Genomic DNA, 14,833 nt, shown 5'->3' with positions numbered 1-14,833 from the left:
GTTCATTCATTGTATTCATATAGGGTTAAGGAGTATAGTTGTAAAAAATCATAAAAATCGGAGTTAAAATAACCGTTAAATCGTGATTTTTTGTTGATAACCATCGAAAATTTTTGTCCCGTTACTTGATATCTGAATGTTTATTTTTTGCAATTTTTTGTTGATGCAATCTCAAAGCATATACAAACAAGTTTGACGGTTGGATCGTTGAAATTAGTTTTGTAGAATTTGTATTCCATCAAGTTAAATGGTGTATATATTTATTAAGTAGGTTTAAATTTATTTATTTTGTACGTGTAATACTTAAGAAATTGAATGATATGTATATATAAGCCGATCCAATGGTCACCAATTTTTAATATTTAATTTAATATATATATATATATATAATTATTATAGTTTTTAGGGTATAAAATTGTTAAATTAATATATACTAGCATATGGGCACACACAAAGTGTGTGAGAAATTTTTTTATTTTTGTTTTTGAAATAGAAGGAGAGAGGAAGAGAGTGATATAGAATGTGGGAATGAGAAGTTTTTTTAATTAGAGATATGTTAGGATTATATGTAGGTGAAGTTTTGAAAAAACAGCAAAATTTGATTGTGTGAAATTACATTTATGCCCCATATGTCTTATTCATGTTCTGTCTTAATTAGAGGGTTAAACTGGTAATTTTATAGGGTTTTGGTTGACAATGAGTGTTTTATTAATTAGTAGAGATAATTATTATAATATTTTTTTAGGGTTTTCTTAACAGGTGCTTATCGGGTTACCCGATAACGATCCGATTCGTTATCATGTCGACCCAAATACCTATTAATTTCATATTATGTTGTGTCGAGTTATCAACTTATTAGTGTCAGGAATTGCCAGCCCTAATTTTCAGTATACAATTTCAATTTTGCAAGAGTATGGTTTTCAAATGCCCAAAACTGTAATTTTAACAAAGGACCTATAAATGGATCAGCCGCACCCTCTCTAAACCCCTAAAATTCGAACACTCTCTGGAGAGCAGCGAAACAAAAACCCCCAAAACTTCTCAAGGCATGGCGGTTCCCGGGCGGAGGAATGGTCTGATGGAGGAGGAGGACAACGAGGACGAAAACGCTCTGTTCGAGGAAGAGGGTTTGGAGGAGCTTGACGCTCACGCGCCTCCCCACCTTCGCGCCATCGCAGACGCCTCTCAGCAGGGCGACCTCGACGCCCTTCGCCTCGCTCTTGGTATAGCCACTTCTCTTTTCCAGCTGATTTCAACTTGATTTCTTAATTGGTTGATTATGATTTGATTTAGTTATTTTGCCTAATTTTTCTATACTTATCGACCCAATTAACTTAAACAACTTCTTCTCAAAAATTAACTTAAACAACTTAATTTCCCGAGTATTTTCAGTGCAGTTTGGTTATACAAGCTTAATTTAGATTGTGTTTGACTGATTAGAGTACCTAGAAGCTTTGGTTTCGTTTGATAACTATTTCGTTATTAGCTTTTAGGTTTTAGTTTTTGTATTTGGATTGAGGAGAGTATATGGGCGAAGAAAAAAAGAAAAAGAATGAATGAACACAAATTCTTGAAAGAGGGAACAACGGGCCTGTTTGATAAGGACTTCGTTCTTAGTTCTTAGTTTGTAGCTTTAACTTATTGTGTTTGGATATGAGGAAAGTATGCGGGGAGAGGAATGAATGAAAACACATTCTTGAAAAAGGGAACAACGGGTCCTTTTGATAAGTACTTCGTTCATAGTTCTTAGTTTGTAGCTTTAACTTATTGTGTTTGGATATGAGGACAGTATGCGGGGAGAGGAATGAATGAAAACAAATTCTTGAAAGAGGGAACAACGGGTCCTTTTGATAAGGACTTTGTTCATAGTTCTTAGTTTGTAGCTTTAACTTTTTGTGTTTGGATATGAGGAAAGTATGCGGGGAGAAGAATGAATGAAAACAAATTCTTGAAAGAGGGAACAACGGGTCCTTTTGATAAGGACTTCGTTCATGGTTCTTAGTTTGTAGCTTTAACTTTTTGTGTTTGGATATGAGGAAAGTATGCGGGGAGAGGAATGAATGAAAACAAATTCTTGAAAGAGGGAACAACGGGTCCTTTTGATAAGGACCTCGTTCATAGTTCTTAGTTTGTAGCTTTAACTTTTTGTGTTTGGATATGGGACAGAGGAAGACCTAGGAAAACTTTGGAAGAGACTCTAAGAAAAGACTTAGAGTACTTGGATCTAACGGAGGACATGACACAGGACCGAGCACAATGGCGTTCAAAGATTCATATAGCCGATCCCACTCAGTGACTTGGATTTTCCAAGTCTCCAACCGAGAAGTTTTCCTCACTCGGGAAATTAAGGGAATACTACCTCAACCTACATGCTCCACTCACAAAGCTTCAACATACAAACTTCAACAAAAGAAAATTCAGAGAACTTAGCGAAGAAGGCTTTGGTGTATTTAACACAATACGTTGAAATGAAGGAAAACTATTTATTGATATCCCCGATAAGTCACAAATATGTACATATACATGAGTCAAAATAAACAAACAAGAGGGAGCATTCACAAAGGTTGCTTAGGAGAAGTCTTAGCAGTCGGTAGAGCTCCAGAAAGAGCAGGCACTGGAGGGGGATCATTTGGAGCCTCAGTACTGGACAGAACCCTAGAAGGAGGAGGCAACGGAGGTTGATCATTTGGAGTTTCATTACGAGGTACAGCTCCAGAAGACGAAGGCAATAAATGCCTTTGGAACAAACCCACAAATCTTTGATGATCAAGTAAAACCTGACCTTCAGATTCCTTCATCTGGTCAAGCTTCCTCTTCATGTTTGTAGCATAGTCATGTGCGAGCCGGTGCAACTGTTTATTCTCATGCTTGAGCCCTCTAATCTCCTGTTTGAGACTCATCACTTCAGCCGCCAACGATTCAACTTGGCGGGTTCAAGCAAATAGGCGTTGGGCCATGTTAGACACAGAACTTGCACACTGAACACTGAGAGCCAGAGAATCCTTAACAGCCAACTCATCAGACCGTTTGGAAAGTAGTCTGTTATCTTTGGGAGTGAGAAGGTTCCTGGCCACTATCGCAGCGGTCATATCATTCTTCATCACGGAATCCCCAACGGTAAGAGGACCAGTAGGGGAGACGAAGGATGGACGCCATATGTTGTCTGGAGAAGGCGTGGTTGCCTCTTCAACAAGGTTCAAGTCAAAACGACGGTCGGAGGGGCAAGACATTTTCAAAGGTGTTGAAGAGAGAAGAGGTCAGACAAATCAAGATCTTAGAAGTGCAAGAATGGAGCTTCTACTGGTGGAGATTCAAGTGTGCTTTGGAACTTAATGCCAGCCTCTATAAAAATCTGCACTCGACGGAGCTTTAGAAATCGAAGAGGCGTTTGCTTTCTCAAAAGCTGGGCTGCTCAGAGACCACGAGACGTTTGCTTTCTCAAAAGTTGGGCTGCTCAAAGACCACGAAGGCCGATCTCAGAAATTGAAGAGGCGCTTGCTTTCTCAAAAGCTGGGCTACTCAGAGACCATGAGGGCCGATCTCAGAAATCGAAGAGGCACCTACTTTTCCAGCCTTGTCAGCACCTGTTAGCTTTGCGGAAATTATGGGCATTATGTCGAAGATTTCTGGTGAAGTAGAAAGCACATGAATCTTACTGTTCAATCACCCACTTCCCACACGCAACATTAGCTCATGGGTACCACAGATAACTTTGCCAAAGTTCTCTAACAAAGTTGAGACACGTGAAGCTTGCAGCTCCCACTACACCGCTCTGACCAAGAAGGGTAAAAGAATAGCAAAGAAACAGCACTAACAAAGTTTAGACACATAAATTTTGAAGGTCTAGCTACCATATTGTTACCCACAAGGGTAAAGGAACAGTACCACTGCTGGATAATTGGAAAGTCCCTGTGTGTCAACCTCTGTGCTTCGTGGCAAGATAGACTAGCAAACATGCCTAACCTTTTCTCACATTCGAGAAAACACTCCCAACAAGATTGCTTGCTCCAAAATCGAAGAGGCACCGCCCCCCGAATCTCGAGAGCCAAACTCCCAACATGATTACTTTCTCAAAAATCGAAGAGACACCGCTCTCCGAATCTCGAGAGCCAGACCCTTAGCAGGATTGCTTTCTCAAAAATCGAAAAGGCATCGTTCTCCGAATCTCGAGAGCCAGATCTCCGACAGGATTGCTTGTTCGAAAACCGAAGAGGCACCACTTTCCCAACTTCAAGAGCCGGATCTCCTTGGATAAAGCTTGTCTGTAATCTTTACACGCAACATCAGCTTTCCAGATACCACAGACCACTTTTTCAAAGTGCTCTGACAGAGTTAAAACATGTGAAGCTTGCAGCTCCCACTACCGTGTTATGACCAAGCAGGGTAAAGGAATAGCATTACTACTTGTTGTTAGGGAGACTCCTATATATGTTGACCTCCATCCCCAACAGACAAGCAGACCTGCAAAAATGTTCAACCCTTCCTCATATCTGAGAGGGCACTCCCAAAGAAGCCTTTCGAAATATTCAGCTTTCTTTCCCCCCGATAATACCTCTGCAAACAAGCTATACTAGAGCAAGAATATCTCATATCATCAGGGTTAAAAGCAAGAGTATCCCATATCATGTTTTTTCTCTGTCTTTTCCTTTGGCCTTGTTCTTACCTGCAAGACAAGGAGAAAGAGAGCAATCAGTCAGCACTTGGAATCAAGCTTCCAGTTAGGAACTGACTGCCTGGAACCCCTTACTTGATTACTTACCTGGCATTGCTCTCGAGCACTCATCTTCAACATCTTATGCTTCCAGGGAAGATACCGCATATGCCTGAGGAACATATAGGGCAAGTGAGAAGGATACAAGGAAGCATGTGGAGACAAGCGTAACAGCACACGTGCCGGTACATCCACTACTCTGTCAAAAGCAAAAGTATCCCATATCAGCAGGGTCGAACGTACTATAGATTTGATGGACTTGTTTTGACCCTCAAATTCTTCAGTCGGCCTTATACTTTGGAGGAAACGAGAAAACCCTCCAGCCCAGTTCAAGAATAAGTCTGTGGAAAGTTACTTCTTCAAAAGCAAAAGTATCCCATATCATCTCTTCTCATTTTTCTTCTCTTTATCCTTCATGCTGCCTGCAAGATAGGGAGAATGTGAATAAATCAACCGGAACTCGAAATCAAAATTCTGATCTGGGACTGATTGCTTGGAGCTCTGATTGCTTACCTTGTCTGTCACCTCTTTCAGCAGATCCCCTAGCTTGGCGACTTGGAGGACTCCTACTACATGGTTTGTATCGCGCTTGACCAAGCCTGAAACTACAAGTAAGCTTCAAGTGAAATTGATACATTACCTTGTGCATCTCCACCAGTTAAAGATACCACCCCTGGATGGAGGAAGAGTACTTCCAGAGAAGATGCCACATCTACCTACGAGACAGATAAGGCAAGTCAAGACGATACCACACTCCGGAACTTAGAAGTTTCGTGATTACGAGATCATTCTCCCACAATATTTCCTAATGTCATTTGTACTAAATCATTCACTAGTACTCACTAAAAGAGAGCTTGAACCTATGTACTTGTGTAAACCCTTCACAATTAAAGAGAACTCCTCTATTTCATGGACGTAGCCAATATGGGTGAATCACGTACATCTGGTGTTTGCTTTCCTATCTCTATATCCATTTATATACTTATCCACACTAATGACCGGAGCAATCTAGCGACGATCACAAAAAGCGACCGTTTTCGCTACCTAGGATCTATCTTGCAAGAGAATGGAGAATTAGATGGAGATCTCAACCATAGAATACAAGCTGGATGGATGAAGTGTAAGAGTGCATCCGGCGTGTTGTGTGACCGTCGTAGGTCACTGAAGCTCAAGGGAAAATTTTATAGGATGGCAATAAGGCCAGCGATGTTGTATGGCACAGAATGTTGGGCGGTGAAGCATCAACACGTACACAAAATGGGTGTAGCGGAGATAAGGATGCTTCGTGGGATGTGTGGGCACACGAGAAAGGATAAGATTGTGAATGAGGATATCCGAGGTAAAGTAGGAGTAGCCGAAGTTGAAGGAAAGATGAGAGAAAATTGGTTACGGTGGTTTGGACATGTGCAAAGAAGGCCTACTGACGCTCCGGTTCGAAGATGTGACTACGGAACAGAGGTTCGGGGCCGAAGGGGTAGAGGAAGACCTAGGAAAACTTTGAAAGAGACCCTAAGAAAAGACTTAGAGTACTTGGATCTAACAGAGGACATGACACAAAACCGAGCGCAATGGTGTTCTAGGATTCATATAGCCGACCCCACTTAGTGGGAAAAGGCTTTGTTGTTGTTGTTGTTGTATATGAGGAAAGTATGCGGGAGAGGAATGAATGAAAACAAAACTTGAAAGTGGTAATTAATGAGCATGGTTTTTTATTTTCAATTTTAGTTTTGTGTACATTTTATTATACATTTCTTCTACATCATTCCGACCATCATTCTTCTACTCATCTATGTACTTCCCCTCTATCTTTATAACAAAAAACTAAAAGCAAAATGATTATCACAAAAGCCGTTTGATTTTATGTGTTTTAATACCTGCCCGTTTTAGTTATTTCATTGTACCGATATGCACGATTCATTAAATTTGTTTTCTTGGGGTATTTAATTTCTCAATTTTGATTTCTGGGTATTATTTAATTTATACTGATGCTTTCCCGATTCCCCTTCTTTCTGATTTGTGTACAGATAACTTAGTAGGCAGCATTGATGATGCAGTGGAAGATGGAGACACAGCTCTCCATCTGGCCTGTCTCTATGGTAATCTTTCTTGTGTCCAGGTCAGTAGTCTGCTTAATTTGTAGTTCTATTTTTATTTCGTTGGAAGTGGTACTTTGAGCTGAAAATAATTGTATCAATATAGTTACTTTTGGAGAGAGGTGCAAATTTGGAGGCTAAGGATGAAGACGGGGCAATTCCTTTGCATGATGCTTGTGCTGGGGGTAGGGCTATAAGAACATTCTAACTATTATGATGTATAAATAATCTTTCTATTTGATTTTTTTATATTTTTCCTCAAATGACTGATGCAGGATACACCGAAGTGGTTCAACTTTTAATTAACAGTGCCAACGATGCTGAGCGTGTAAAGAGAATGCTAGAAACAGTTGATGCCGAAGGTGACACTGTGAGTATATCTCAAATCACATCCTTGTAGTGTTTGACATGGGAATTCAAATAGTGGAAAAAGCTTCGTGCATTTTCCAAAAGAAACTAGTATTGGCACTCCAAAAATCTAATTGTGCACTCTTCATAAGCATCTTTCTATATATAGAAACTATGAAGTGTACAATTAGATTTTTGGAGTAGCGATAACAATTCCCTTTCTAAATGGGGACTTAGTTTTGTATATGTTCATGTTCTTCCGCAGCCTCTCCATCACGCAGCAAGAGGCGAGCATGCTGATATCGTAAGATTGTTGCTGGCTTCCGGAGCTTCACCTACCAAGGCAAACCTATACGGAAAGGTTTGTGTTTGAAATTCTATACTTATTAATCGTTTCTGCAATAGTCTGTTGTGGTGTCTCACTGAAAATTCTGGCAGATCCCAAGTGACTTACCGGAAGCCGACACAGAAGCTAGGAGAATTTTGGAGGCTGCTTCTGCTGCTACGACGTGCCAGTAGGCTTTACTATCAGAATATTTTTTTTAAGGATCGCGATGTCCTCTGCTTTTGTTGATGATCAGTCAGCAACACCAAAATGTTGAGGATTTTCACCTCTTTGTTTATTATTACAGCCTCAGATTTCAGAATATCGAATGTAGAAAAATAGCTCGGTTTCTCCGACTCCATATATGCATTTTTTTTTTTAGTTTTCTCTGCCTTTTCACCGTTTTCGTGGGTTCTTTACGCTTATCGTTAGTCACTGCTCAAATGCACTGGAGTGAGACTCATGAGAAGACAATTTCTCAATATTGTTGTTCACTCGTGCAGATTTATGCTCGAAGTCTGTTCTCGAAAGTAATAGCGTAAAGCCCCGTGTTTCGGGAGTGCTGATTAAAGTCGACCTCAGGAGCAATGGTAAATGCTCTTAACATCAAAAAACCAAACAATGAGAGATTTTTTCTACGTTATTGGATGAGAATGTCACATTGGAGATGTACTGATTTCACGTAATTCTCTCATTGTGAAGATACCAGACAATGAGAGATTTTTTCATGTACTCATTTTTTCCTGTATCGGAATACAAGATGATACATCACATATCATAATATAAGTAGAGAGATATTTTTCATTTTCTTTTTACTTGTGTTCCGGTTATATTGAAAAATCTAGCACAACGTGATAACCTTAAGAAAAACAAACATGACAAATAACGTAATCTCACAATCTCCCGCCAAATGTGAAGGGAGCTCTGCCAATGGATGTACCTGTCAACCTAAGCCTGCAAACACCACCTCCCACACCCAAACAGCTCCAAATCCAAAACCCAAAACCAGAAGACTGGAACTTGATCATAAAGCACCACGCCAGGCTAAAAAATGACAGTGCGATCCTCTCAACATATACCCAGATGGAATCTCTTGGAGTGGCACCGGATAGCGCCTCTCTGCCTCTGGTTCTCAAGGCATGTGCGAGGCTGGGCGCCGTTGAGAGAGGCAAGGGAATACATTCGAGCATTCGGAACACGGGTTTGATGAAAGATGTTAGAATTGGGACTGCCCTTGTCGATTTTTACTTCAAAGGCGGCTTTGTTGATGATGCAGTTGACGTGTTTGATGAAATGAGGGAGAGAGATTTGGTTTTGTGGAATGCTTTGATACATGGGTATGTGGGGTGTTGTTGTTACCGGGAGGCTGTGTTGTTGTTTTTGCAGATGCAGAATGAGGGATTGAGACCAAATTCACGTAGTGTGGTTGCATTGCTTTTGGCGTGTAGGGAGGTTTCGCAGTTGAGATCAGGAAAGGAGATACATGGATTTGGTTTCAGGAATGGACTCCTTGATTTGGATGCTCATGTGGGTACTGCATTGATTGGGTTTTATCTGAGATTTGACATCAAAATGTCGCGCCTAATGTTTGATTCGATGGTTGTGAGGAACATTGTTAGTTGGAATGCAATAATTACCGGTTATGTTGATGTTGGGGAGCACCTGATGGCCTTGAAGCTTTTTTTGCAGATGCTTGTGGATGGTGTTAAGTTCGACTCTACTACACTGCTGGTTGTCATTCAAGCCTGTGCAGGAATTGGATCTATTGAACTGGGCAGACAAATTCATCAAATGGTTATCAAGAATAGTTACAGTGGTGATCTGTTCACAGTAAATGCGATGCTCAATATGTATACCGAGTGTGGATGTTTTGAGTTGTCGCGTGAATTGTTTGAAGCTGTCCCCAACCGCGATGTTGCTTTGTGGAACTCCATGATATCTGCATATGTTGAATATGGCTTTTATGAGGAAGCTTTGAGCTTGTTTTCTAGAATGCGAATAGAAGGAATCAAGGAAGACGAAAGAACTATTGTTGTAATGTTGTCGGTGTGTGAAAATTTAGTTGATGGCCTGAGGAAGGGTAAAAGTTTGCATGCTCTAGCGAGGAAGAGTGGGATGAAAATGGATGTTTCTCTGGGGAATAGATTGTTGAATATGTATGCTGAGTTGAACTGCGTTGAATTTGTTCAGAAGGTTTTTGCTGAGATGAAACATTCAGACGTTATCTCATGGAATACTCTGATCCGGGCAATGGCCTGCAATGGATTACAAGACAAAGCATGGAAAATGTTTGCGGTGATGCGAGATTCTGAAACTAAGCCTAACTCGCACACAATAATTTCTATCCTTGCTACTTGTGAAGATGGAACTTGTTTAAATACAGTGCGAGCACTTCACGGTTTTGTGATAAAACATGGGATTGAAGTTGACCTCCCTTTAAACACTGCACTAACAGATATATATATGAATTGCGGTGAAGAAGCAACAGCTAGAACTTTATTTGAGGGATGTTCCAGCAGAGACGTGATCGCATGGAATTCTTTGATTACCAGTTACATCAAGAACAACGAAATTGACAAAGCTCAGTTACTATTTAGCCGTATGGTTGTAGAAGTGAAACCCAACTCGGTGACGATCATAAATATTCTATCATCATGTACCCAACTTGCCTCTCTGCCTCTAGGTCAATGCTTGCATGCTTATGCAACTAGAAAGCAACTCTCTTTTGGTTTTGATTTACCTCTTGCAAATGCTTTTATATCAATGTATGCAAGAAGTGGGAGTATGCAAAATGCTGAAAATATCTTTAGAATTTTACCGACGAGGGATATTATTTCATGGAATGCCTTGATTACTGGGTACAGCATGCACGGTCAAGGATATGATGCTATTCGTGCGTTTTCACGAGTGATACAAGATGGTATCCGTCCAAACGGGGCAACTTTTGTAGCTGTTCTATCTGCTTGCAGGCATTCTGGTTTGACAGAGATAGGATTGCAGCTTTTTCACACTATGGTACACGATTTTAAGATATCACCTGAGCTTGTTCACTATGGTTGTGTTGTTGACCTTCTTGGTCGCGCAGGCCGATTAGATGAAGCTAAAGAGTTCATCGAATCAATGCCTATTGAACCGGATGCATCAGTGTGGAGAGCCTTGCTCAATGCTTGTCGGATTCATTCTGCCACTGAGTTAGTTGGAACCATCTTTGAAAAACTTGTCGAATTAGAACCCATGAATGCAGGGAATTATGTTTTGGTATCTAATATATACGCTGCAGCAGGGCTGTGGTTAGAGGTCAGGCAGACAAGAACAATGCTCAGGGAAAAGGGTTTAAAACAGCCTCCGGGAATAAGTTGGATTGTTGTAAAAAGTCAGGTTCACTGTTTTGTTGCCTCAGACACATCACACCTTCAATCAGACGAAATTTATTCAAGCTTAAATTCACTTTCAGTCTTGATCAAAGAAAGTGGATATATTCCTGATCTTCACTGGGTTTTCCGAGATGAAGAGGGTTAGGTAGAAAGAGGGGTAATAATCTTCTTGTTCCGCATATTGCTGAGGATTGCAAGGGAAGAACTTCGTCTTCACTGGATTCTTACTTGGCCTTCAAGAATGATTCCCTCGGGTATATTCTTATTGAGATGCTGTGACATGAAAGAAAATCTTCCAGGAATATGAGTTTCTCAAAAGCACGGAAGAACCACCGAGCAATAGCAGCAATTACAAACATGGAGGAGCACTCAATTTTAACAGGTTTGGTTATTTAGTTTCCGACCAAACTGTTTATAGTTAAAAAAGGCAGAAAGCACACTTTCCTGCACCCGTTGCACGAAACGGGTGTCTCACATTGGCTATTTCATTTGAGAGGCACACAACCATAAATGTGAAACACTCGTTTCATTCAACGGGTGCAAGAAAGTTTTCTTCTAGCAATGATCTTGAAGAACTTAACATGTGGGGATGTACAGAAAACTTATGGGCATTGTCCTATCATGTCAGGAAGTGGGGTTTTGCAAGTCGCTATTGCTACAATTTTAGACATCCCAACATGTCCATGTTTATGTATTCAATGTCGTAACACCAAACGTTTCTAGTTTTATATAACATAGTCCATGTACATGTATTAAATGTTGCTCATGAAAACGTTTCTTTTTCCATAACACGGCCGAAAACAAGGAGATTACATTTACACAAGCTAATAAGTATGTTATATGTGTGCGAATTTGTGCATTATATGATTGAAACAAACATTTATGCAGTAAGACGAAAACAAATCAAAATTACATATACGTTATCTCTTCATGTTGTGAGTCAAGCTTCATATGATGTGCGCATGACGTCACTTTACGAGCAACAACTACCGCTAGGTGGTGCTTGATTTTCCCGTTTCTGCTTCAAAATATTTCTCTTTGCCACTGTTGAACCTTCTTCCAAGAGACTAGGAACGTCCATTATCTGTTGCACAATCCCAATTGATTAGAATTGGGAACAGAAAAAATGTACCGTATGTCCATAAAATCGTACGAAAACTGCTTTGAGCTATTAAGTAATTAGCATTTAGCAATATGATTAGAAAGTTATACTGTTAAAATTATATTAACAAGTTTTTAGGGACAACTTTCTCAGAACTACCTTCAATGCTAGCTCTTCGAAGCAGTGCTCCACATTTTCTCGAGTTTTAGCGCTACATTCAAGAAACAAACATCCAAGATCTTTTGCAAGTGAGATCCCCTCTTCTCTACTTACAGCCCTTTCCGATTCCTGAAATTGCAAAGAATCGATTTCGTAACTCGTTCAAGAAACTGAGATAACAAGAAAGGTTTCACCAGAGACCAGACAGCTAAAAACATGGAGTTTCTCAAAGATAGACACGGACAACACGAAACTTACTCTATCAACTTTATTCCCAACAAGCATCTTGACACGGTCATGGTTCGTCGAATACAGTTCCACCTCTTTAGCCCAGACATCCGATAAGTTGGTAAAGGTGTCTCTCCGGATCACATCATACACTAAAACAAAGCAGACGATTCTATGATAAGGAAACAGATGCTACTAAGAGAAGCGGGAGAAGTTTTGATAATGTACCGAGGATGATTCCTTGGGCATTTCTGTAGTAAGAGCTCGTTAACGTTCTGAACCTCTCCTGTCCAGCTACAATATTACATGATGTGACTTGGTATCTTATGAGACAATTTCCCAATTTCATCAAATATAATGATGTGAAAACTTGGTGTAAAGCTTTACCTGTGTCCCAAATTGTCATCTTGATTTTCTTCCCAGCTACAGTGAGAAGCTTGATTTTAAAATCTACACCTACAAACAATGCAACAAAATTCATCAAATGTACCACAATGGTTGTCCCAATCAGTTCAAATTCACTACATCCCCTAACTTTTTCGAGCCCCTTCCTCGGTATTCCCCAAAAAAAATAATTCTCTGTTATTGACGGTACACTATTCTAACTACCTTAATCTACACGAAGATAGATTCGCATTTAACTGCAAGAGTGTAGGTGCACTACCCAATTGACCTAACCCGCGTCTGCAATATTATCTTCTTAATCATAAGGATATTAGTTAGTGGCTAATTGACTTTCAAAAATCCAAACATAGATCCAACTGTAATATACTATTTGGTTGCTTAGTTATCTACATTTCATCTCATTAGACCACTAACACAAGAATTAGCAAAATGACACTTTTATCACCTCCCAAATGAAGGGTTCAAAAGTTGATAATACCAATGGTGGGGGCAAGATCGTCAACAGAGTTGGAGATGAAGCTAACAAGCAGACTACTTTTGCCGACGGCGGAGTCTCCGATCAGCAAGATCTTGAACGACAGATCGTAGTTGCTGCTGCTCTGCCCTGAAGAACCCATTTCAAACCACTCTCTCTCTCTCTCTTTCTGCGGTGATGATGGCTGTTTTTTCTCTCTGAACTGTCAATCTCTCTCTCTCTCTCTCTAAAAAGTAGAGAGAAAGAAACGTATGTAAGTGTGGAGGAGGAGAGACAGCGAAGGAGAGAATGAGGAAAGGTGGTAATGGCAATGGAGAGAATCAATGCAGCTATATCTCCTTTTTTGGAGTGGAAAGAGAAGGAAGGAAAGAGGTTTAGAAACAGAGAAGAAAAAGCTAAAGAAAAAACGGCTATTATACCTGAACTGCATCACCTCCCCTTTTTATCTTTCTTGTTACTTTGGGTTATATAATAAAGTCATACTTTTTTTTTTCAAAATAAAAAGGGTAAATTACATATTATCACACCACAACTTGAAGTCGCATAACAAACTCATACTTCATCTTTTGAATATTGCAATGTCATATATTAACTTAAGAATTCGTTGCATTGTCAGACCTCGTTTCCTTGTCCATCAATTTGTATGTTAACTGCTGACGTGTTAAACGTGAGGCTTACAGGGCCGGCCCAGACATAGTGCTGGGACCGTCCGAGGCCCAAAATAATTGGGGAAACCAAAATTATTAGGACGGTATATTTATATATGTTTTCATAAGAGTATAAATTTATAAAATTTGGTTCAATAACAAAGAAATTGAACTAGAATTGGTGGTTTTGTTGTTTGAAATTAATGAAGAGGTCTTGGGTTCAAAACACCATGTGTGCTTATTTATTTTTCAATATTTACAAATTTCTTTTCATCATAAGAGTATAAATATATAAAATTTGACTAAATGATCAAGAAGTTTAATTAAAATCAATGGTTTTCGTTGTTTAAAATTAACGAGAGGTCCTAAGTTCGAAATACTAAGTGCATGTTTATTATTTTCAACTTTTACGAATTTTTATTTGGTTGTTAATTTATTTTTAATTAGTAGCTAATAGCTATGTAGATTGTTATTTTTAAACATTTGTTCCAATTAAGCTTGGCAAACGGATCGTGTCGTGTCACATCCGTTATCTTAACGGGTCCTTAACAGGTTGGGTCACTTTACCCAATTGGAAAAGTGACCCGACCAGTTAAGAATTTTTTTTTTATTTATTAAATTTGCATATACCACACATTACTACATAAATATTACTTTAAAACATTAAAACACATTTGTCGTTTAAGTACTACATCTACACTTGAAAATAAGAGCCTAATAAACAAACATCCATACACTACTAGTCTATTACAAAATATTAAATGTGCAAGGATATGCAAAATGAAAGAGTTTTTGTTTTCAAGGTTGTGAAGCCTTTCTCAAAAGTTTAAACCTTGCCAATGGAACACAAAGCATGCATGTTATTCATTTTACAAAATCCTCAATTTTCATCGATCATCATGACATAAGATTTTGTGGTATCCACTAGTGTAAATATTTTAAATTGAAGATCGAATTCATTCATTG

At 39.4% G+C, this 14,833-nt stretch overlaps 3 protein-coding genes across 3 annotated transcripts; 2 read left to right on the top strand and 1 right to left on the bottom strand.

The window, feature by feature from the left end:
* Positions 1 to 981: 981 nt before the first annotated feature.
* Positions 982 to 7,858, top strand: LOC126593386 (uncharacterized). Its single transcript, XM_050259437.1, has 6 exons — positions 982 to 1,223; positions 6,736 to 6,827; positions 6,911 to 6,989; positions 7,080 to 7,174; positions 7,418 to 7,513; positions 7,591 to 7,858. The coding sequence occupies exons 1-6, from the start codon at positions 1,049 to 1,051 to the stop codon at positions 7,669 to 7,671; spliced, it is 618 nt and encodes a 205-aa protein (XP_050115394.1). The 5' UTR covers positions 982 to 1,048; the 3' UTR covers positions 7,672 to 7,858.
* Positions 7,859 to 8,001: 143 nt separating this feature from the next.
* LOC126593383 (pentatricopeptide repeat-containing protein At2g13600-like) lies at positions 8,002 to 11,608 on the top strand. The gene has a single exon (XM_050259435.1). The coding sequence runs from the start codon at positions 8,408 to 8,410 to the stop codon at positions 10,994 to 10,996; it is 2,589 nt and encodes an 862-aa protein (XP_050115392.1). The 5' UTR covers positions 8,002 to 8,407; the 3' UTR covers positions 10,997 to 11,608.
* Positions 11,556 to 13,655, bottom strand: LOC126593384 (ras-related protein RABC2a-like). The gene is made up of 6 exons (XM_050259436.1): positions 13,224 to 13,655; positions 12,728 to 12,796; positions 12,569 to 12,634; positions 12,371 to 12,492; positions 12,113 to 12,241; positions 11,556 to 11,935 (listed from the first exon to the last, which is right to left on the bottom strand). Exons 1-6 carry the CDS (start codon positions 13,360 to 13,362, stop codon positions 11,825 to 11,827), a joined length of 636 nt encoding a protein of 211 aa, XP_050115393.1. The 5' UTR covers positions 13,363 to 13,655; the 3' UTR covers positions 11,556 to 11,824.
* Positions 13,656 to 14,833: the final 1,178 nt, after the last annotated feature.

The sequence above is a fragment of the Malus sylvestris genome, chromosome 12 (assembly GCF_916048215.2).
Source record: "Malus sylvestris chromosome 12, drMalSylv7.2, whole genome shotgun sequence".
NCBI lineage: Eukaryota > Viridiplantae > Streptophyta > Magnoliopsida > Rosales > Rosaceae > Malus > Malus sylvestris.
Note: the sequence above shows the minus strand (reverse complement) of the source record. Positions and strands in the feature narration are given on the sequence as shown.